This window comes from Trachurus trachurus (assembly GCF_905171665.1).
Source record: "Trachurus trachurus genome assembly, chromosome: 12".
In the NCBI taxonomy this organism is placed as follows: Eukaryota; Metazoa; Chordata; class Actinopteri; order Carangiformes; family Carangidae; genus Trachurus; species Trachurus trachurus.
Genome location: NC_139908.1, coordinates 17,053,337 through 17,070,673, shown reverse-complemented (window position 1 = coordinate 17,070,673; position 17,337 = coordinate 17,053,337). Strand labels below are relative to the sequence as shown.

The 17,337-nt window shown below is 41.4% G+C and overlaps 2 protein-coding genes across 2 annotated transcripts; one reads left to right on the top strand and one right to left on the bottom strand.

Annotated features, from left to right (window-relative positions):
• Nucleotides 1-71: 71 nt before the first annotated feature.
• ak3 (adenylate kinase 3) lies at nt 72-7,180 on the top strand. Its single transcript, XM_083983233.1, has 5 exons — nt 72-331; nt 1,946-2,065; nt 2,191-2,363; nt 5,480-5,598; nt 6,188-7,180. The coding sequence occupies exons 1-5, from the start codon at nt 184-186 to the stop codon at nt 6,297-6,299; spliced, it is 672 nt and encodes a 223-aa protein (XP_083839359.1). The 5' UTR covers nt 72-183; the 3' UTR covers nt 6,300-7,180.
• Nucleotides 7,181-7,556: 376 nt separating this feature from the next.
• Nucleotides 7,557-16,856, bottom strand: cdc37l1 (cell division cycle 37-like 1). The gene is made up of 7 exons (XM_083983232.1): nt 16,464-16,856; nt 15,106-15,405; nt 14,307-14,400; nt 13,957-14,072; nt 13,662-13,784; nt 12,679-12,846; nt 7,557-10,973 (listed from the first exon to the last, which is right to left on the bottom strand). The coding sequence occupies exons 1-7, from the start codon at nt 16,569-16,571 to the stop codon at nt 10,857-10,859; spliced, it is 1,026 nt and encodes a 341-aa protein (XP_083839358.1). The 5' UTR covers nt 16,572-16,856; the 3' UTR covers nt 7,557-10,856.
• Between the last annotated feature and the right edge of the window lie 481 nt (nt 16,857-17,337).

Sequence of the window (17,337 nt, the reverse complement as noted above, 5' to 3'; positions counted from 1 at the left end):
AAGGTCCAGTGAGAGTTTAGACCGACTGGAAAAGACGCGCCCACTCTTGGTTACGTTGCGCATTTCTTGGTGGAAAGAAAGAAAACCTGCTCTGATCCAGTCTGTGGCTGAGCATCCGGAGCGGAGGGTTTCATGGGAAGGAAATTCACCTCATAGAAATATCTGTTTTCTGATCCTGTAAAGATGGTTCTGCAGAGGATTTTTCGTGCTGTCATCATGGGACCTCCGGGTTCGGGGAAAGGAACAGTGTCTGCGCGCATAATTAAAAGTTTCGCACTGACTCACCTTTCAAGTGGGGACATTTTGAGAGCCAACATCAACGCTAAAACCGGTAAGTTAAGTTGGGTCAAACAAATACTAACGGAGTGTAATCTTGAATGAAATCTACACTGGTCAGCATGTTTTACCTAAGAAAGAAAAATAGACACTTGAGAAGTTGTCCCACATATTTTCCTCTCAAGAACATCTGCGCTGTTAGAAATAACCACAAAAAACATTATTATGATCAAAACACTTGCAAGTTGAGCAAAAAGAGACTTCTACACTACACATGCTGTTATAGGCTAAATAACACGTCTGTTTGCTGGACCACTGTGATAAGAGCACCACTCCTACAGTTTAATGTCTTATCTGTATCACAGAGGAAGCTGGACAGAGCAGAAAAGCAGCTGTCTTCATTCAAGGTCAAAATGGTTAGCTGGGTTATTCAGCATGTTGTTTTATGCTTATAATGGATACTCCGGAGGCCCACTACCTCTCAATAACACCCTAATGATAAAGAGAGGTGTAAAGATAAGACAGGCTGTGCACCTTTGTTCCTTGATGAAGAGTCCTGTGTTCTTTTACTGCCTTGTGACAGAGTAACTTTTTTTTTATGACACAGTAGGCCTAACTAACTGTGAGACTGGAAAAATCTCACAGCTGTAATTTGGGGCTGAAGAGAGATTTGAAGTCCCCTACAAAAGCTGCTGCTTATTCCCTGGTGGCCCTCTTATAATTTCACACTATGTATGTGCAGAACATTGTCAAGTGGCTCAGTTTAGCTAAATCCTCGTATTTTTGGCAGGAGGAACGGCTCCACTAGAGCAGCTGGCTGTCAAAGCAGTTCTTGTTATTGGCGTTTCCTCCTCAAATATTCTCAGTCAGTCTTTTAATCAAAACCAGTTATTTTCTGCTTCCTGACACTCACCTCTGGTATTTCTACAACACATCTGTAAGGCCCCTTTTTGAATGTTCAGATTAAATCTATCACAATGTATTAAATTAACTGAGGTTCATTGGGTAGACAGAAAACACAGTGGGGTGTACTAAACTCAGTACTACAAAAGAAACACAAAACATATCGGCCTGTGGAGCAACACGCAGGCTCACACTAAATCTTGTGACGGTGTTTCCTGTTTGCAGCATACAGTTTCCCAATCCAGTTTGTAGTCACTTTTACCCTTCATTCTGTTTCATAGTGCAATCAGAGTAGTATTTACTGTAAGCACAGTCGGCTAATTTCTCTGAGGCTTGTCAGGAAATTCCTCTCTTCAGCTGGACTCAGACCAATTAAAGTGGAAGTGACTGGAAAAAAAACATCTTATGTCTCAATGACCTAACCTCAGATTAAAATTTCCATTTGTAGTAAAAAAAAAAATTAAAAAAAATTCACATTGCATCACACTGCAGTACAAGACAGTAATCTTCTGTTTGCTTGTGCAGCTTGATTATAGCTACAATATCATTACATTGACTTGGATATTCAGACCCACGACAAGACATGAACATGAACGTTAGCAGAAGCAGCTAACTAATGCAAACAGTAGGCCTACAACCAATCTTTAAAATTGTCTTATGTGTGTGTGTGTGTGTGTGTGTGTGTGTGTGTGTGTGTGTGTGTGTGTGTGTGTGTGTGTGTGTGTGTGTGTGTGTGTGTGTGTGTGTGTGTGTGTGTGTGTGTTAGAACTGGGCCTGTTGATGAAGGCCTGTATTGATCAGGGTCAGCTGGTACCTGATGACGTCATGTCCCGTATCATCCTGAATGACCTGAGAGCGATAGGTCAGACCAGCTGGCTGCTTGATGGTAAGTTTATCATCTGGTGCTCTTGTCATTTTGTGCTTTCTACTTTTTAAATCAAATTCAAATAAAAAATCAAATAATTATTTATTTTGTCTTTTGTCTTTCCCCCATCTGTGTCACACTTCTAGGTTTCCCTCGGACAGTTTCCCAGGCTGAGGCCCTGGATGACGCCTACAGTGTTGATACAGTCATCAACCTCAATGTACCTTTCCAGACCATCAAACAGAGGCTGACCTCTCGCTGGACTCACCTTCCCAGCGGCAGAGTCTACAACACAGACTTCAACCCACCTAAAGTCCCTGTAAATACATCTTCTCTTCTTATCCATTACGCAGGAAAGACACGTACAGATACAATGCTTACTTACAATACTTTTCAAGCATAGATGTCCTAATACTCTGATAAGCCAACAGTTGGCTTTACTTGTTGCCTGAGAAGCAGCTTAAAGCAGAAGTAAGTGATATTTTTGTGTTAATATAAGTCTTAAATAGTTATATCTTCCGACAGCAATCACTTACATAGAGTGTTTGGACCGAAACACGGGTCTGTCAGTCACTCTGCTCTGCTCTGAGCCGAGGAGAAAACATTTCTCGTATCCTACAGTTTTTATCCAATGAGGAGAGAGAATGGCATGCAGGGCTGTGTGTGCAGCCAAGGGATGCGCGTGAATGTGGTGACGTAGGGACGAGGACTGTTATGGTGCGTTCAAGGCAACTCGTAATTCCTGTTTTTCCGACCTGTGAAGTTGTACCAGTTCGATCTGGTACGAGTTCACGGGTCGGAAGTTACGAGTGGCCGTTATAGTGACTTTCACCGGTAAAACAGGTCGGAAAAACACGAGTGGGTTGCCTGGAACGCTACAAAGTCGTAAGTTGTGACTTGAAGCTGTAATTTACGGTTTCAAAAGCCTGCCTGGAACGCAACATTAGCCAAAACGACCGGATCGCTTACTTCTGCTTTAATCAAAATGTTTGAGATCAATTGTTTCAGGATTTTCTAAACTTCATCACAGAAAATGAGATGAGATGTAAGACAATGGATCCAGGAGCAAAGAGTAGAGTGATAAGATAAAAAAAAAAAAAAAAAAACTGTGACGGGAAAAGACCCCAAACAACTGCTACTGGAAGGCAGATTGAAAGACATTAAGCATAACAAAGACAACACAAAATGCAAATTAGAAGCCTTCAGTGTGCAGCATTAACAAACAAAAAGGAGGAGGAGAGAGGGAAGAAAAAAGGGATGCAAACGCTGTCAGACTGATAAAAGATAAAACAACTGGCCATTTGTTCACTGTGAAAATACAAGTGGGGACCTTTGATCTCATCCAATCCTCACCAGGTAACACAAGGGACGTAGGTTGTTAAGTAACAGACACATAAGAGGCAAAAGAATCAACTTCATTTTCACATTACCCACTTGTCTGCATGTTCAGGCTTTCTGAAGATGTGCATCAAGTGGATCATTTTGTGCATGTTGCATCTGTTTCCATGACTACTGACAGCTCTGTGGTTGCTGCAAGCAAATGCTTGTCAACAGTACAGCACTTTTTTGTGTGTGTTTCTGTGAAGGTGACAGCCAGGCTTGTGTTCCTATTGTGGTTTATGGTTATGGTTTTTTAGCAGTTTGATACAAATATATTATATAAGAATATGGCTTTAATTCATTAAATCAGAACACAGCTACAAATTGATCAATCAGAATGTGGCTATAAAACTGACCAATCAAAACAGGCCGAGGATGATTTGATTAGAATCTGAGGACACTGTGAGCTCACAAAATTCACACAGGAACTCCTCAAGGGAATCCCATCAAATTTATTGCAAACGTTTACTTGAACTCAATGATTGACTAATGAAGATTAGATTGATTGGTGATTTTGGTGGTCTAAGGGCAAAGATCGAGATCATTGTGACCACACAATTAGTATTCGCACAACTTATGAGAAGTTTTTACACAAATGGTTAATATCTTATATGACTCTTGATCAGTTTCTTTGTAAATGATGGATGATTAACAGGCAGTGTGCCTGTGGTCATGCCTGCACAGTCTGAAGGGGCAACAAAACATTTATAGTTAACCTTTGGCTTCAGTCTGTTCTTATTGTATACCCTGTTTGAGCAGGTGAAGCTGCAAAAACAGACATACAACATGGAATAAAGTCTGTCGAGTCAAGGGTTTAAAGAATTACAGTTTTTACTCTTCAACCTATTTGAGGTATGAACTAACAATTCCTCAGCAAAAATATTTATGCTTTTTGAATGATGCTTCACTGGAACTCATGGTCATCAAAATGCATCTCTGTTCTGTTATTATTTACCTAACCTATACCTTGTGGCACATGTTTGAGTGGTGTGACATATTTAGTGTAGATAATATGTAGAAACAACTTTTGGACATGAGGCTAGACAGCATTAATCCAGTAACTTTTCCTCATGTGGTTGAAAATTTAGGTTCTTAGTAAATATTATGACCACATACACTCTGCACTCAGCTTGTCTACAAACGTGCTGCATGCATGCTAACTCACTGACACCACGCTACTTTTACACTGTGGTAATTTTCCATCAGACACATTGAGTCACTGAAAACTTTATGTACTGTATGTCTTGTGGAGAGTAGGCTTATAAAAAATAAAATACTCTCCAGGCTGTGTCACCAAACCCCAGTGGTGTCGAATGACGTAGAAGTGAGAAAATCTGCAACTCCTTAAGTTATACTTAGGTTTAATGGAAGATAATGCAAATAACAGTCTCTTTGGGAAAAGCAAACAATTCAAATGGATGATAGTTGAGTTGTAGGAGCTGCTGCAACCCCAGGGTCCTGCTGTTGTTCATGCTGGCTCTATACCCTCTGTCACACTGCCACAGCTCCCTGAGAGAGGAACAGAGCCACCATTAATGTAATTAGTAATACCTGCTGGTCCAACTGTGACCAGTCAAAATACAGGCCTCTGTTGTCAGACCTGCTAGTGTTTCTGTATTAGATCATCTTTAGAGACATTACCAGCTCTTGCTTATGTGTAAACCTGTAGCTTACAATGGGAGACACTGTGATACTATCTCAAACAGGGTGAAAATCCCCAAAGATCCGTTGATATATAAATATCTCTCAGCATAATTAAGCTTCACCGTCGTCAGCCTCGACTCTCCTCTCGGTCAACTGGCCTCAGTTTGTGTTTCTTGAGCAGTGTTTACATTCCAGACACTGTGCTGAGTCTGGGTTGGAGCTGGGCAAATCCTGCTCATTGTTGTAGACTAGTAGTTGCTGGAAGCTCAGGCCTGAATCATTTATTTAGCAACTCTGCTGCAGCAGGTTTCCTTGCCCTGACCTCTGGTAAACATTTATTGTATTGTATTTCTGTTTTAGCTCGGTGTGTATATGTAAGTGTAACCACAATGGCTCATGTGTTTTCTCCAGGGTTTGGATGATGTGACAGGGGAAGCACTGGTCCAGAGGGATGATGACACACCAGAGACAGTTACACGGAGACTGAAGTCCTATCAAACCCAAACAGAGCCTGTGTTAGAGTACTACAGGTAAGAAAGAACAGATGCTAAGTTAAAACACAGGTTCAACTGTTCAACTGTGATCTCACTCAAACTCCATTCATCACAGCAGAGGAATTAGAGAGGGAAGACCTGCAGATGTTTGCCTGCATTACAACATAAAGTTTCACTTAAGTCTAGTCCACATAAACACCTCAATGTATGTAAAAGTCTGTAACCAAATCCATTTGAACTTTGACCTTGGGCTCTGTCCTCCTTGCACATTCCTCACTGTTGCTTGCATGACCAAAGCATACCTAAGAACCACATTCCTGGCAAACTGGCTAATGTGTGCAACCTGTGCCTTTGTCTTTCAAAATGAAATGAATACAAACATTTTTTATTTTTAATCTTTAAGGGTTAAAAGAAACAACAGAACCCAGGCAAAAAGCACAAACATGACCAGTGGGCCTGTGCATGCATAATAATTTCTATTTCTGGGTCAGTTAGACAGGAAAACATATTACACAGGGATGTGCTTAGTTCGTGTCCCACTTACTTTTTTATTTGAACATAATGTGTGAAAAACTGTTTATTTCAATGAAACCCTGAAATGACTCGTGTTTCTTTGCCCCTCCAGGAGTAAAGGTGTGCTAGAGACCTTCTCTGGGACAGAAACCAACAAGATCTGGCCACATGTGGAGGCTTTCCTCCACAGGAGACTCTCCGCCGTCAATCAAAAAGTTGCATAGAAAGCCCCAAAGGGGGGAGGATGCAATGAGTCTTAAAGTTTACCAGCAAGAAACCACTCCGTATGCGTCGTCCAATCAAGGTGCCATCTTCTGTGAAACAAGAGGAGAGCCGTCCAGTTTATATGAGGTAGCAATAGTAAGACTGCAGATGTTGCTGAAAGCACTTTGGTAAACTCTCTGGACGTGTGCATAAAACCCTTCAAACATTACCTGTTCAAAATTCACACAGATTGTACCTCTGCTTTCATGTGCCTTTAAAAAGCGACAAGAACGTCACCGAATCAAATGTTAACATCGTCCACTGTGAGATGTTGCAACACAACAGCAACAGTTCAAGGCCTCTCCTCTTCGATGAATACAGTCAACATTAACGAGTGGAGTAACGTGCACATTTATAACTTTAAGGTTTTTGTAGTTGCAATCATGGATTATTTTCTTAGTTGATAATGGCTATTGACAATATTGTGGGCATAACTTAGGTGTCTGTAACTGCCTTATGGGGACTGTTTTCTATGCAGTGGGTAGTTGTTTTAAAGGGAAATGTGCCATATTCTTCAGTAAATTCACTTTTGCACTCAAGTGCCTCATGCTGCATTTGGAAAAAGGACCAGATAGCTCAGTGAATGTAGTTTGTAAATACTATTCATGACAATGGACCACTGATTGAATCATGACTGACTGAGTCATTTTTAATTTACCATTAAACTAACATTGTGTAATTTTCTTTTTTATCACCTCAAGTGTTGCTTTTTAAATTCACCAGTCTCTATTTTCACCAGGTTCTGACCTCAAGTCTATTAACATGTGTTTGTTGTGACTTGACAAGTGAAAACTTCACTAAAACTTAAAACATTCAAAGTACAGTCTGTACGGGGCTGTCATCTTCTAGAGCTAGACAATGTGTCACAGCGTTCAAGGTTGATGTGCAGTTCTGTTTGCACTTTGGTCTTAAGAATGTTTCACCATGTTAAAAGCCACAGAAATGCTAATCTGCCTTGCAGTGTAGTGTAGATTACTGGAGTGAATGTACCTCAGTCGTACAGCGTGTATTTCTTAACACTTGAATACAATGTGTGAAAGCACATCTCTTAATAGACAACTAACCCTAACTATGTTATGAGTATTTATTATGGATCCCAATAAATGTCTGAGACTAGTTACTGTAATAGTGTATTATTGAACACCAGAATAACACAAGTGGATATATTTCCTGGTCATTATTTTTAATTTGACAGACTTCAACAGTAACATGGTTGCCCCTACGACAGTTGAGTACTCCACTGATTTGACATTGCACTCCTGATACATCACCAGAAGTATCAAAATTGATGCCACAGAACCATATAGATGTTTTTTTTATTCCACACACTTTGTTTCTATGTTCAAACCTGGAGCCTACATTGCCCACAATGCAACTCAACAATCAGTGGCGTTACCCTTTGAAAATTTAATGATGAAGCCATTTCAAGCTCATCAATTTTAAATGTCAGTGACATCAATTGTGTGGTTACTGCAGGTCTACAAAGGACTGTAGCAGCTGACGATAAGACACAAACATTTAGCACAGGTTTTTATATTCGAGTGTCTTTACTGTTGCCTACGGTCACTGTGGGAGTGGAACACTTATATCTTTCCTAAAGCTTAGAGCTTAGTGACGGAGACTTTTTACACCAAGCTTCAAAAACACAGGGTTTATAGTAGAAAGTCAAGACACCAGAGACACTGGCCACAGGTTTAGTACAGCAGATTAAGCCCAACAGTTATTTTGCATAGTTGAGTCGTCACTGTGGACAAAAAAAAAGAAAAAATAAGGAAAGAAAGACAAAATAAAACATAAAACAATCAAGTTCACCACAGCACATTATTTTAGCATCACTGCTGACAATAACTAGTTATGCTTTTACTATGTGAACTCAAAGTTTCACTGCAGAATCAACGATGCATCACACAGAAGCTTGTGACGAATTGTACTTTAATGCATCGTATTGGTATTTCTATGTCAATACTCTGTGATAAAATCTTGCCGATCACGTTCGCTCAGCAAATTTTCACTTTTGTTTATGTTTATTGTTCCTGTTAAATAAAGAATACGATTTTATCAATGGGACACATACTGGAGGAAGCCTAAAGAACGTGGCAAAAGCTCCCATAACACAAAACAAAAAGGTCAAAAGACAATGGAGTACAAAAGTAAACTAAACCAAAAACATCACACAATGCAACCCATGAGCTCCTGTAAGGGTTGTCTGTAAAGTAAAAATGTTCATATTCAATTCTGGATGACTGGGAGCACAACACAAAATAACGTGAAACCTAAAAAACTGCTTTGACAAATTTAAAGTGCTGGACACATTCAGGTGCAGAGAGCTCCATTCTGCATACAAATACAGTAAAAGTCTCTTTGTGGAGAGCGCAGCCCTTTTGTCCTCCCCCTTCACACCGGTGCTTTTTTTTCTCCTTTCGTTTTTTTCTTAAATCACCTACTCAAGGTGTAGATGCCAGAATTACAAACTATAACCACACACAACTGACAACAGTGTGCACGACTCACTTGTTTAAGGAAACTGGTGGTTGTTGTGACTCTATTTTTAGGAAGCTGGGTGAAAAAAAAATATAAGTTAGTTTTACATCACTGAACCAGTGAAAAAAAAAATTATACACAAAGCCCATACAGACCTTTTATGAGTTTAAATGTGGAGAATATGGCATGATTTGTACTTCACCTGTGCACTAGTTGAAATTTGATGCTTTGATTACCTAAACGGCAGATGAAACTAATTTCACGGGAGCATAATTCAGCTGATGACTGACAAGTGTCTTGCCCTCTTTACAGCTTACATCAACATGCCTCTTGCATCCAGATAATACTGTCATTTGCTATATTAGCTTATAGCCTCATAAAATGGGGATGATATTGCCCCCTTACTGGATGTATTTATGTGCATATACATCTAAGTGCTTTGTCATGCAATAAATGCCGAGTTACTCAAACATAATGTTGCAGACACTTTGCAAAAAACATGCACCGTTTTCAAGTGTAAAGTTTTAAACTGCAAGGTTGAATTATTTTTATAACAGAACAAGACAATAAGACCCAAGTGCACCACGATTACTTCTGAGAATACACTGTATATCATAATCTTCTGTTGATTGACATATATTAATTGGAAACTCGTGATTTTGTATTTTGATGCATTGTTAATTTATACACGTTTGTATAGATAACAACACTATCTAGTTAAATTCTGAATGCCCAAGATGCATGGTAATGGCAGATGTAAAGGAGAGTCAACACTTTAATTGCTTCTTAAGCCTCTTACTTTTCAGGACCATCAACATTATTACAACTCTTGTCCTGCTGTGACCTTCAAAGAGCTGCTAATTAGCAGTGTTCGAAGCAGACAATGTAAGGCCACATTGCTATTGACTTAACCCCCATTTAGCGTTGAAGCTGGCTGCTCTTCATGACTTTTTCTGGGACAACAATCAGGCTATAACAACATAACGTGTGACAGAAAGCCAATGCGACTGGTAAATATTCACCAAAAGATACAACTGCAACACATCTATTTGTTCTGTTCATATAAGATAACCAAGTCAGTGGACTGACTTGCCGCCCACACACTGTGCATTATTAATCCTCTTCTGATAATCAGCCTGAGAGACCTGCGAGAGGGCGAGCAACTCCTGACATGCAGATTAGTGGTGGGCCTGAATGTGCAAGAGCCGAGGCCTGCGGGGTGAATCTGATCCACTCAACAACCGTCCAATCCAACCTTCAGCTGGCTTGTCATTGGCCTGTTAAGGTGAAGGCTGGAGAAAACACTGGAGCTTTTCTGTGTATATTCAGCTGCTCAACTGATGAGCATGAAGCCAGCATGTTTAACTGTAAGTAGTTACCAAAAAAGAAAAAAGGCTTCTGTAACACACATTTAAAAGACATGAGGCCTTGTGTTGACTAAATGTTGTGGTAATGTACCATCAGGCAGTTAAAATTTCTTTTTACTCCAAAACCTAGTTTGAAATAATGGACATTCAGCATTACATTTGATAGCAAAGCCTTCAATCTGCCTGCCATGCTTCTCTCAATTTTCACATGGATTCGTTTATGAACCTGTAAAAACAAGTCCACAAACTAAACCTCTTCAGACACTGGACTGAACCAGTTTGGCCAACTTTGTGTTGTCTGAACCTGTTTTTTTTTCTGATCCAAGAGAAATAAAAATAACCATCCTTAAAGATAACAAGAGATCCGTAAAGCCAGTGTTATGGCACAAGATGTGCATTTAGCTGGCAGAAGCCACTGCAGGAACCAACTTGCCAAACGTGAACCACACTGGTATACTGACAGCTGCTCTTAGTAAAACATCATTTCCTACAGGTGCTGCATTCAGAAATGCAGCTGAAAAAGACTGATCTTGTCTCCGTTTATTCCTGCTCTGCACTGCCATTTATGAGCCTGGTCTGCTATTGGAGGAGGGCTTAAAACTCAGGTTGTTCCTATGTTGGGAGACAATGGAGATGGAAGAAAAGCAAAAGGGGCTGATCCCACAATCCCTAGGAGGTCTCCATCATGCGAATGTCCTCTGTTTCCGTAGTGTCATCCTTTGTCCACCTCCCCGTGCCTGTCCACAGTCCTGCCTCTAAACAACGCTTCATAGGGTACTCTGCCACCTGGTGGAGGAGGGAGACAAAAGACAGGAGGGTCAAATGACGGCCAAAGACCAATCACAGGTGATGCTTGTCACGCAAATATGAAAATCGGGAATAGGTAAGAAAAAACAGAGCAGGAGAGACAGATCAACCTACTGCTGCCTTGTTGGAGGATTATAGCGGTTATGTAACTGCACTCTCACTCTCCAATGTTTCAAATCTGAGCTGGAATACTAAAAGCCTGATCGTGGATTCAGATCATCAACTGAAACGAATCCGAGATGGCACAAAACAGTTTGTTTCTGATGAAGAACAGCTTCTTGTGTACACATTCTCTTCTGGTGACTCTCCACAGGCTGACAGTGAGTTTTCCAGCTAAGGCGGGGAAGGAGTGATGCCACAAGAGGAAAACAGCACAACTCCAGAAGCAGGACCAGGACCAGCTTCACTTCCAACAGGCACGGTTGCATTCCTCTGTGGGAAAAGGGGTGGAGGTTTTTTTTTCCCCTTCTTTTCTCCAAGTAGATGTTTGGCAGCTAGTCAAGCTGTGGGGCCAATAGAGGGGAGAAGGCCTCATTCTCTCTCACTTTACAAAAGGCCCTGAGACTACAAAGTTAATGCATAATAGAGGAGCCTGTCAATATGCCATTTGGCCACCTCCATACTTAACTTCAACTGAATATTTAAATACTTAAAAAAAAACTATCTGTAAGTAGTTAATATGATGTCATCATACACAGAAATGACTTTTAATTCATATCAGACACGCGTCATGTGATCTCGTTCCTTTAAAAAGCTGGTAGAGCTCCACTGGTGTAACTAGGAAACGTGCAGGAATTATCTGTGATACCTGAGCTGCTGACAGGACAAAAGCCTGTTGGCAGAGGTGATTATATTATCTCTTCTTTGGATTTTCATTATCTAACATTTACCACATATTAAACGCACACTGACACAACACAGAACTTTCAAATCTAATACCAGCATGTAGAGCACATCCCCTTTTTATAAAAAGACTGTTTCGCTACAACATTTCCTTGGACAATTTTGACCTGATGTAATCCAAGTTAGACTGTTTTGGTATGAACATGGAGACAATGGGGCTGTAAACCAGTTTCAACTCTGCATTGCGGCGGAATATGTAATATCTGGCAAATTAAATTACTTTTCCCATTTGCCCCACTGCTAGGTTATTACATCTCAGCTTGAGACATCATGCTGCCACTAAGTACATTTGTCTTGAGTCAGCAAAAAACTGAAAATGAGGATGTTGTATCATGTTTCCCCCGACAATCGTGCTGCTCCACCAGCCAGGCTCCTGTAGAGACAGACCTGTGCAGAAGCTGCGGTTTCAATGAAGAATGACGAACACAGGGCTGTCTGCATGTTCAAGCCTGGTGCCAGGTCTGATAACATCAGAAATGTGATGAACTCCCAAGTTCTGGTCAGCAGGCAAGTCGACTGTTGGCAGGAGTTGTAGCCACAGCAGCTAACTTGTGTGGTTTTACTCATTGTTCACAAACCCTGGTGCATTCATTTTTGAAAGAAAACACCGGATACACAGATAGGCGAGCAAACGGTCGTGTCGAAATCCAGCATCCAACCCAAGATTACATTTACCAGTTCTACATATCAGAGAACCAATACACACTAGCTGAGCAGTGCCAAGCCACAGCTGTATGGTGTGACTGCAGTAACACAGTGAGGAAAAGAGAGGAACACTTACTGGAGGTAAAGAGTCCACGGATTCTTTGGGGTCAAGTCTGCAGTTTGTGCCAGCGTTGTTTTGTTCAGCATTGTTATCGACTCTACAATTGACTGCATATTCTCTAACTCTATGTTTGAAGGCCTCTAGCTCTGTATGGAAGACTTCTAAGTAGACATCTTGTCCTTCCTGTAGAGTATTAAAAACAGCGATATTAGGAAACCATTGCACAAAGCAAAGCAAGATCCATCTGAAGAGATACGCGTAACATTTCAATTTGTCATGCTGCCTTTTAAAGGCATAGTTCAACATTTTGGCAAATTGGCCCATTGCCATAATCGCTATAGTCATAGCAGTAGGTTTGTTACCTTTAATTGTCGGCGCAAGCTATTTTTAGAACTGCCGAGCCGAGCAGCGAGCTGCTCAGAGCTAAGCTACAGAGGCTAATGGGATTTCTTGGTTTCCCTCATCAAACTCATCAAATACACAATCCAAAAACTCCAAAATGCTCACGTGGACAAGTTGTGACCTGCACATTCACCACGCTATGAGATAATAATGGAACGTTACGAGACAGAGTTGTTTTAGAGGTAAATTCATGCAAAACCACAGATGCGCGTTGCCTTCAGGGACAGTTTTTCAGCAAGCAGTCTCTGTATTTACCTCGAAAACGACTCTGTCTCGTAACGTTCCGTTATTATCTCATAGCGTGGTGAATGTGCAGGTCACAACTTGTCCACAAGAGCGTTTTGGAGTTGTTGGATTGTGTATTTGATGAGTTTGATGAGGGAAACCAAGAAATCCCATGAGCCTCCGTAGCTTACCCCGACAAATAAAGGTAACAAACCTACTGCTATGACTATAGCGATTATGGCAATGGGCCAATTTGCCAAAATGTTCAACTATTCCTTTAAAGCAGCTAAAATAATGTGTCAAGCTGTTTTTTAATTATCTGCACAGGTAGACACAGTCCATAAACTACTGATGAGAAGTGTGCATCTTACTTTGGCTTTGTGGAAGAACTGTCTGAAACAGCCTCTGGGATCCTTCTGGGAGTTCAACGCCATCTCCAGGATGAACTGCATGACTACAGCTTGGTGCGCCACCTGCTCCATCAGTGCTTCTTTCTGCATGACACATCACACAACATTACACACCAACAGAGAGCCTGTGTATTCCACATCTCATGTTCAAACTCTTAAGCCATTTTACGAATCTTAAAAAGCATCTTTTTTTATTCTTGAATAAATCGTTGAAAGGGAGTTGTTGATAACAATGCAGAGACAAACAGTACATTACCCCTTCCTGCTGTAGTCTCATACACCACAGAATTAAATAATTGGCCGTTTCCTCACAGATGATCTGAGGCAAGCCTGCAAGGAATCGCTGACTGTCGTCCCATCTCCTCAACATACCTGAGAAACAGAAACACATGGAATGATAGTGTTAAAATGCATTTTAGTCTGTGTATTATAAAAATAAATAATTAGCAGTAATTAATTTGAGGGTGGGCAACATATTATATACGAGACAGCACATTTGTTTTATGAGAATGTTATTGATCATATACACACAGTAAACACTGTTTTTCAATTTACCCAGAGGGCAAGACTATTATTGTTAGAGGTACATTTTTGTGTGGTACTTACCAAAATGCCTGATCTCTTTCTCATACTTTTGAAGAAACGAATTGCACTTATCTTGATCCATTTCAGAAGGTTGATTTGGGGTGTTAATGATGCTCTAAAAGAGTGATAGAGATATTATAGTGCTGTCAGCAAAAAAAAACTTGTATACGAAGTCAGACAAGTGAAAATGTAAAAAAAAAAAAGACTCTTAGAGGGATACTTCACCCAAAATCGATAATTCACCAATAATCTACTCACCGTCAGGGCAGGGTTTCGTGTTATCAAAATGCTTTTGGAGTTCCGGGTGGGGTACGGCTGGCAATGGGTTTTCGTATAATGGCGGCGGGTTGTGCTCACTTTTGAATCGTCCAAAACACACACTATGAAATATCCAAATACCTCCATACTGCCTGTCCGTACTGACCTAAGTGTCCTGAAGCTGCGACATGAAAAAGTTGTTTGCTGTTTTTAGCCTTGTTGTAGTAGTAGCTCCCAGTGGCTCTGTTGATGTTTGTGCGCATGCGGGAGATTTGCTGCGAGATGTTCTTCCATGTTTGCAAAACCGTCTTTGATACATCCAATGATTTACAACGAACATCTCGAGCAGTATGGAGGTATGTGGATGTGTGTTTTGGACGATTCAAAAGTGAGTACTATCCGCCGCCATTATATGAAAATCTGTTGCCAGCCGGACCCCGTCTGGAACTCCAAAAGCGTTTTGATGACTCGAGTTCTCCAAACCCTTCCTTGGCATGAGGAATTATCGATTTTGGGTGAAGTATCCCTTTAAAATCCTCTAATAACAAGAAGAGTCTGTTACCTTATCAAAAACATCCCAACTTCCGACAGCTCCGAGCACAGGACTGCGGCTGGGTTCCTGACCTCCCAGCATGTTTTCCTTGCGGCGCCATTCCTCCTCGGTGTGCGTGAGCTCTGTGGGGCAGGCGAGTGTCCGAGCACGTTCCTGCTCCAGGGACTCTGAGCTATGGACGCCTAAAGAACATAGCTGGTCCTGAGCCTCAGCCAGCCTCCAGCTGGAGACGATGGAGGCCTTCACACAGCGCTGCTGGCTCTGGCACAGTGACGCCATGGGACAGTCACAAAGTTGTGATGATGGCGACTGGTGTGAGGTCAGTGGAAAGAAAACAAGATGTTGACATGAAGGAAAAGGGACATGACAGTGACAGTATCTCAAGTCAAATTACGAGTTCATACTTTGCAATAACTTGAGACTGGAGAAGATTCTAGTGCCATTTGCAATAGATCTATGTATAGTTTTAACAATGTGCAAAAGCCCGGGTCACAGCATCATCCTCTGGAGGAGAGAGGGATTATACAGACTAGACACTGTTATCATCAGTGATCTTAACTTCAAATGTTAATCTGAATTGTTTCCCCATGTTGCATGTAGTCTCCGCAGATCTTTTTTCCAGAGAATGACTGGCTGTCAAGGGAACGAACAGCTGACCGCTACAAACTGTGTCTGAATCACAAACTGAATGGAGGCCCATTTGGCTTTTAAGCTTTCATGACCACAACCATGCTGCATTTGGAACAGGGTGGGGCATGAGAGCTAAAAATAAACAAATGCTTGTTTCCATCTTGCCTTCATGGCTCTCTAAACAGCCGAATGGGTTTTCTATGCCCCCCCATCCCACCCGCACACACACATCGGCCATCACACACAGCTGTCAGTGTCTGAGAATATGTAAGACCTGGGGGAATAGGAAAGTGAGCCACTACTGTTGCTGCTGCCTCATGTCCTGTTATGACCTCCCATCTCCCACACATGGACGACACTGAGGTTTAGCACTGTCCTGACAAGATGGTGTCATTGCAGAGGATCTATTTGCCTCTTAGCCACGTGTTAAAGTGGACTATTGGTGTGTTAGGTCAAGTTAGCAGCATACACTGTAGCATACAACGTGGACACTTATGTTTTGAAGCTGCCACCGCCGAGCTAAATGATAAGATAAGTGCACTGTTGTCAAAGCTTAAAAAAGAGAAAATGCGACACTAAAAACAGACAGCAGCTCATAGGTTGATAACTACAACGTTAGTGTAACTAGGCAACTCCAATAAGCCACGCTTAGCTAGCATGCTGTTAACACCGTAAACAAGTACAGCACAAGTCTAACACCAACAACTACAACACAACCAGTATTATGAGTGCATTACCTGCTGGGGAGGATAAACAGCACCGTAGCCCCTGGCTGCTGAAGCCGGGTCACCGCTGGTCTCTTCCCCAGTGGGGTAAACTGGAGCTCCGTTGCCCCGCCACTCCATCACTGCTAAGCAGCTAGCCGCTAGCTCTGCTGCACTGGGACCCGCTGGCTGATGCTAGCCGTGTCTGCAGGATCAGAAACAGAGTTGCTTTCCGTGGTCAGCTGTCTGTCCGCCAGAGTTATCTGATCAGGAAAAGGTCAGCTGAGCCGCCTTGGGGAGTAGAAGAAGCACCGCTGGGCGGCGGGGGGCTGAAGGGTCGGGGAGGAAACTCCTGTAAATAACAACGTTAGCTCCAACAACAACATTAGCAGTGGGCTGCTGCTCTGTCCGGTTGCGTATTTTTAGGAGGTGACACGCAAAGCACGTGGTAAACAACTTTGACCACGTGACCGTGCCTGTAGTTTTTTTTTCTTCTACTGAGTTCTATCAAAGACGAACTCGTTCTACCATGGTCAATGTGTCGACTTTTTTTTAAGGGTCTAATTCTAGTCAAACGTGTTTAGAGATGGGGTCGGATTAAAAAATATAGAAAAATATAGCTTACAAGTATAAATGAAAAAGTTTTTTCATTTAATGAATCGTGGGAGTATTGATATTTGAGCTTTTATTAGTGTCATCATTAGCAGTATAAATAACCCTGTGAGATAGCCTACTTCTCTAGCCTGAGGATACATTGGTTTAATGACTGTCCCAATTTTTTTTTTTAATTTTTTTTGTATATTACTGATGTTTCTATCCTGTATGTGTTTTACTCTTATAGTGGTGCTTATAATCTATCTATCTATCTATCTATCTATCTATCTATCTATCTATCTATCTATCTATC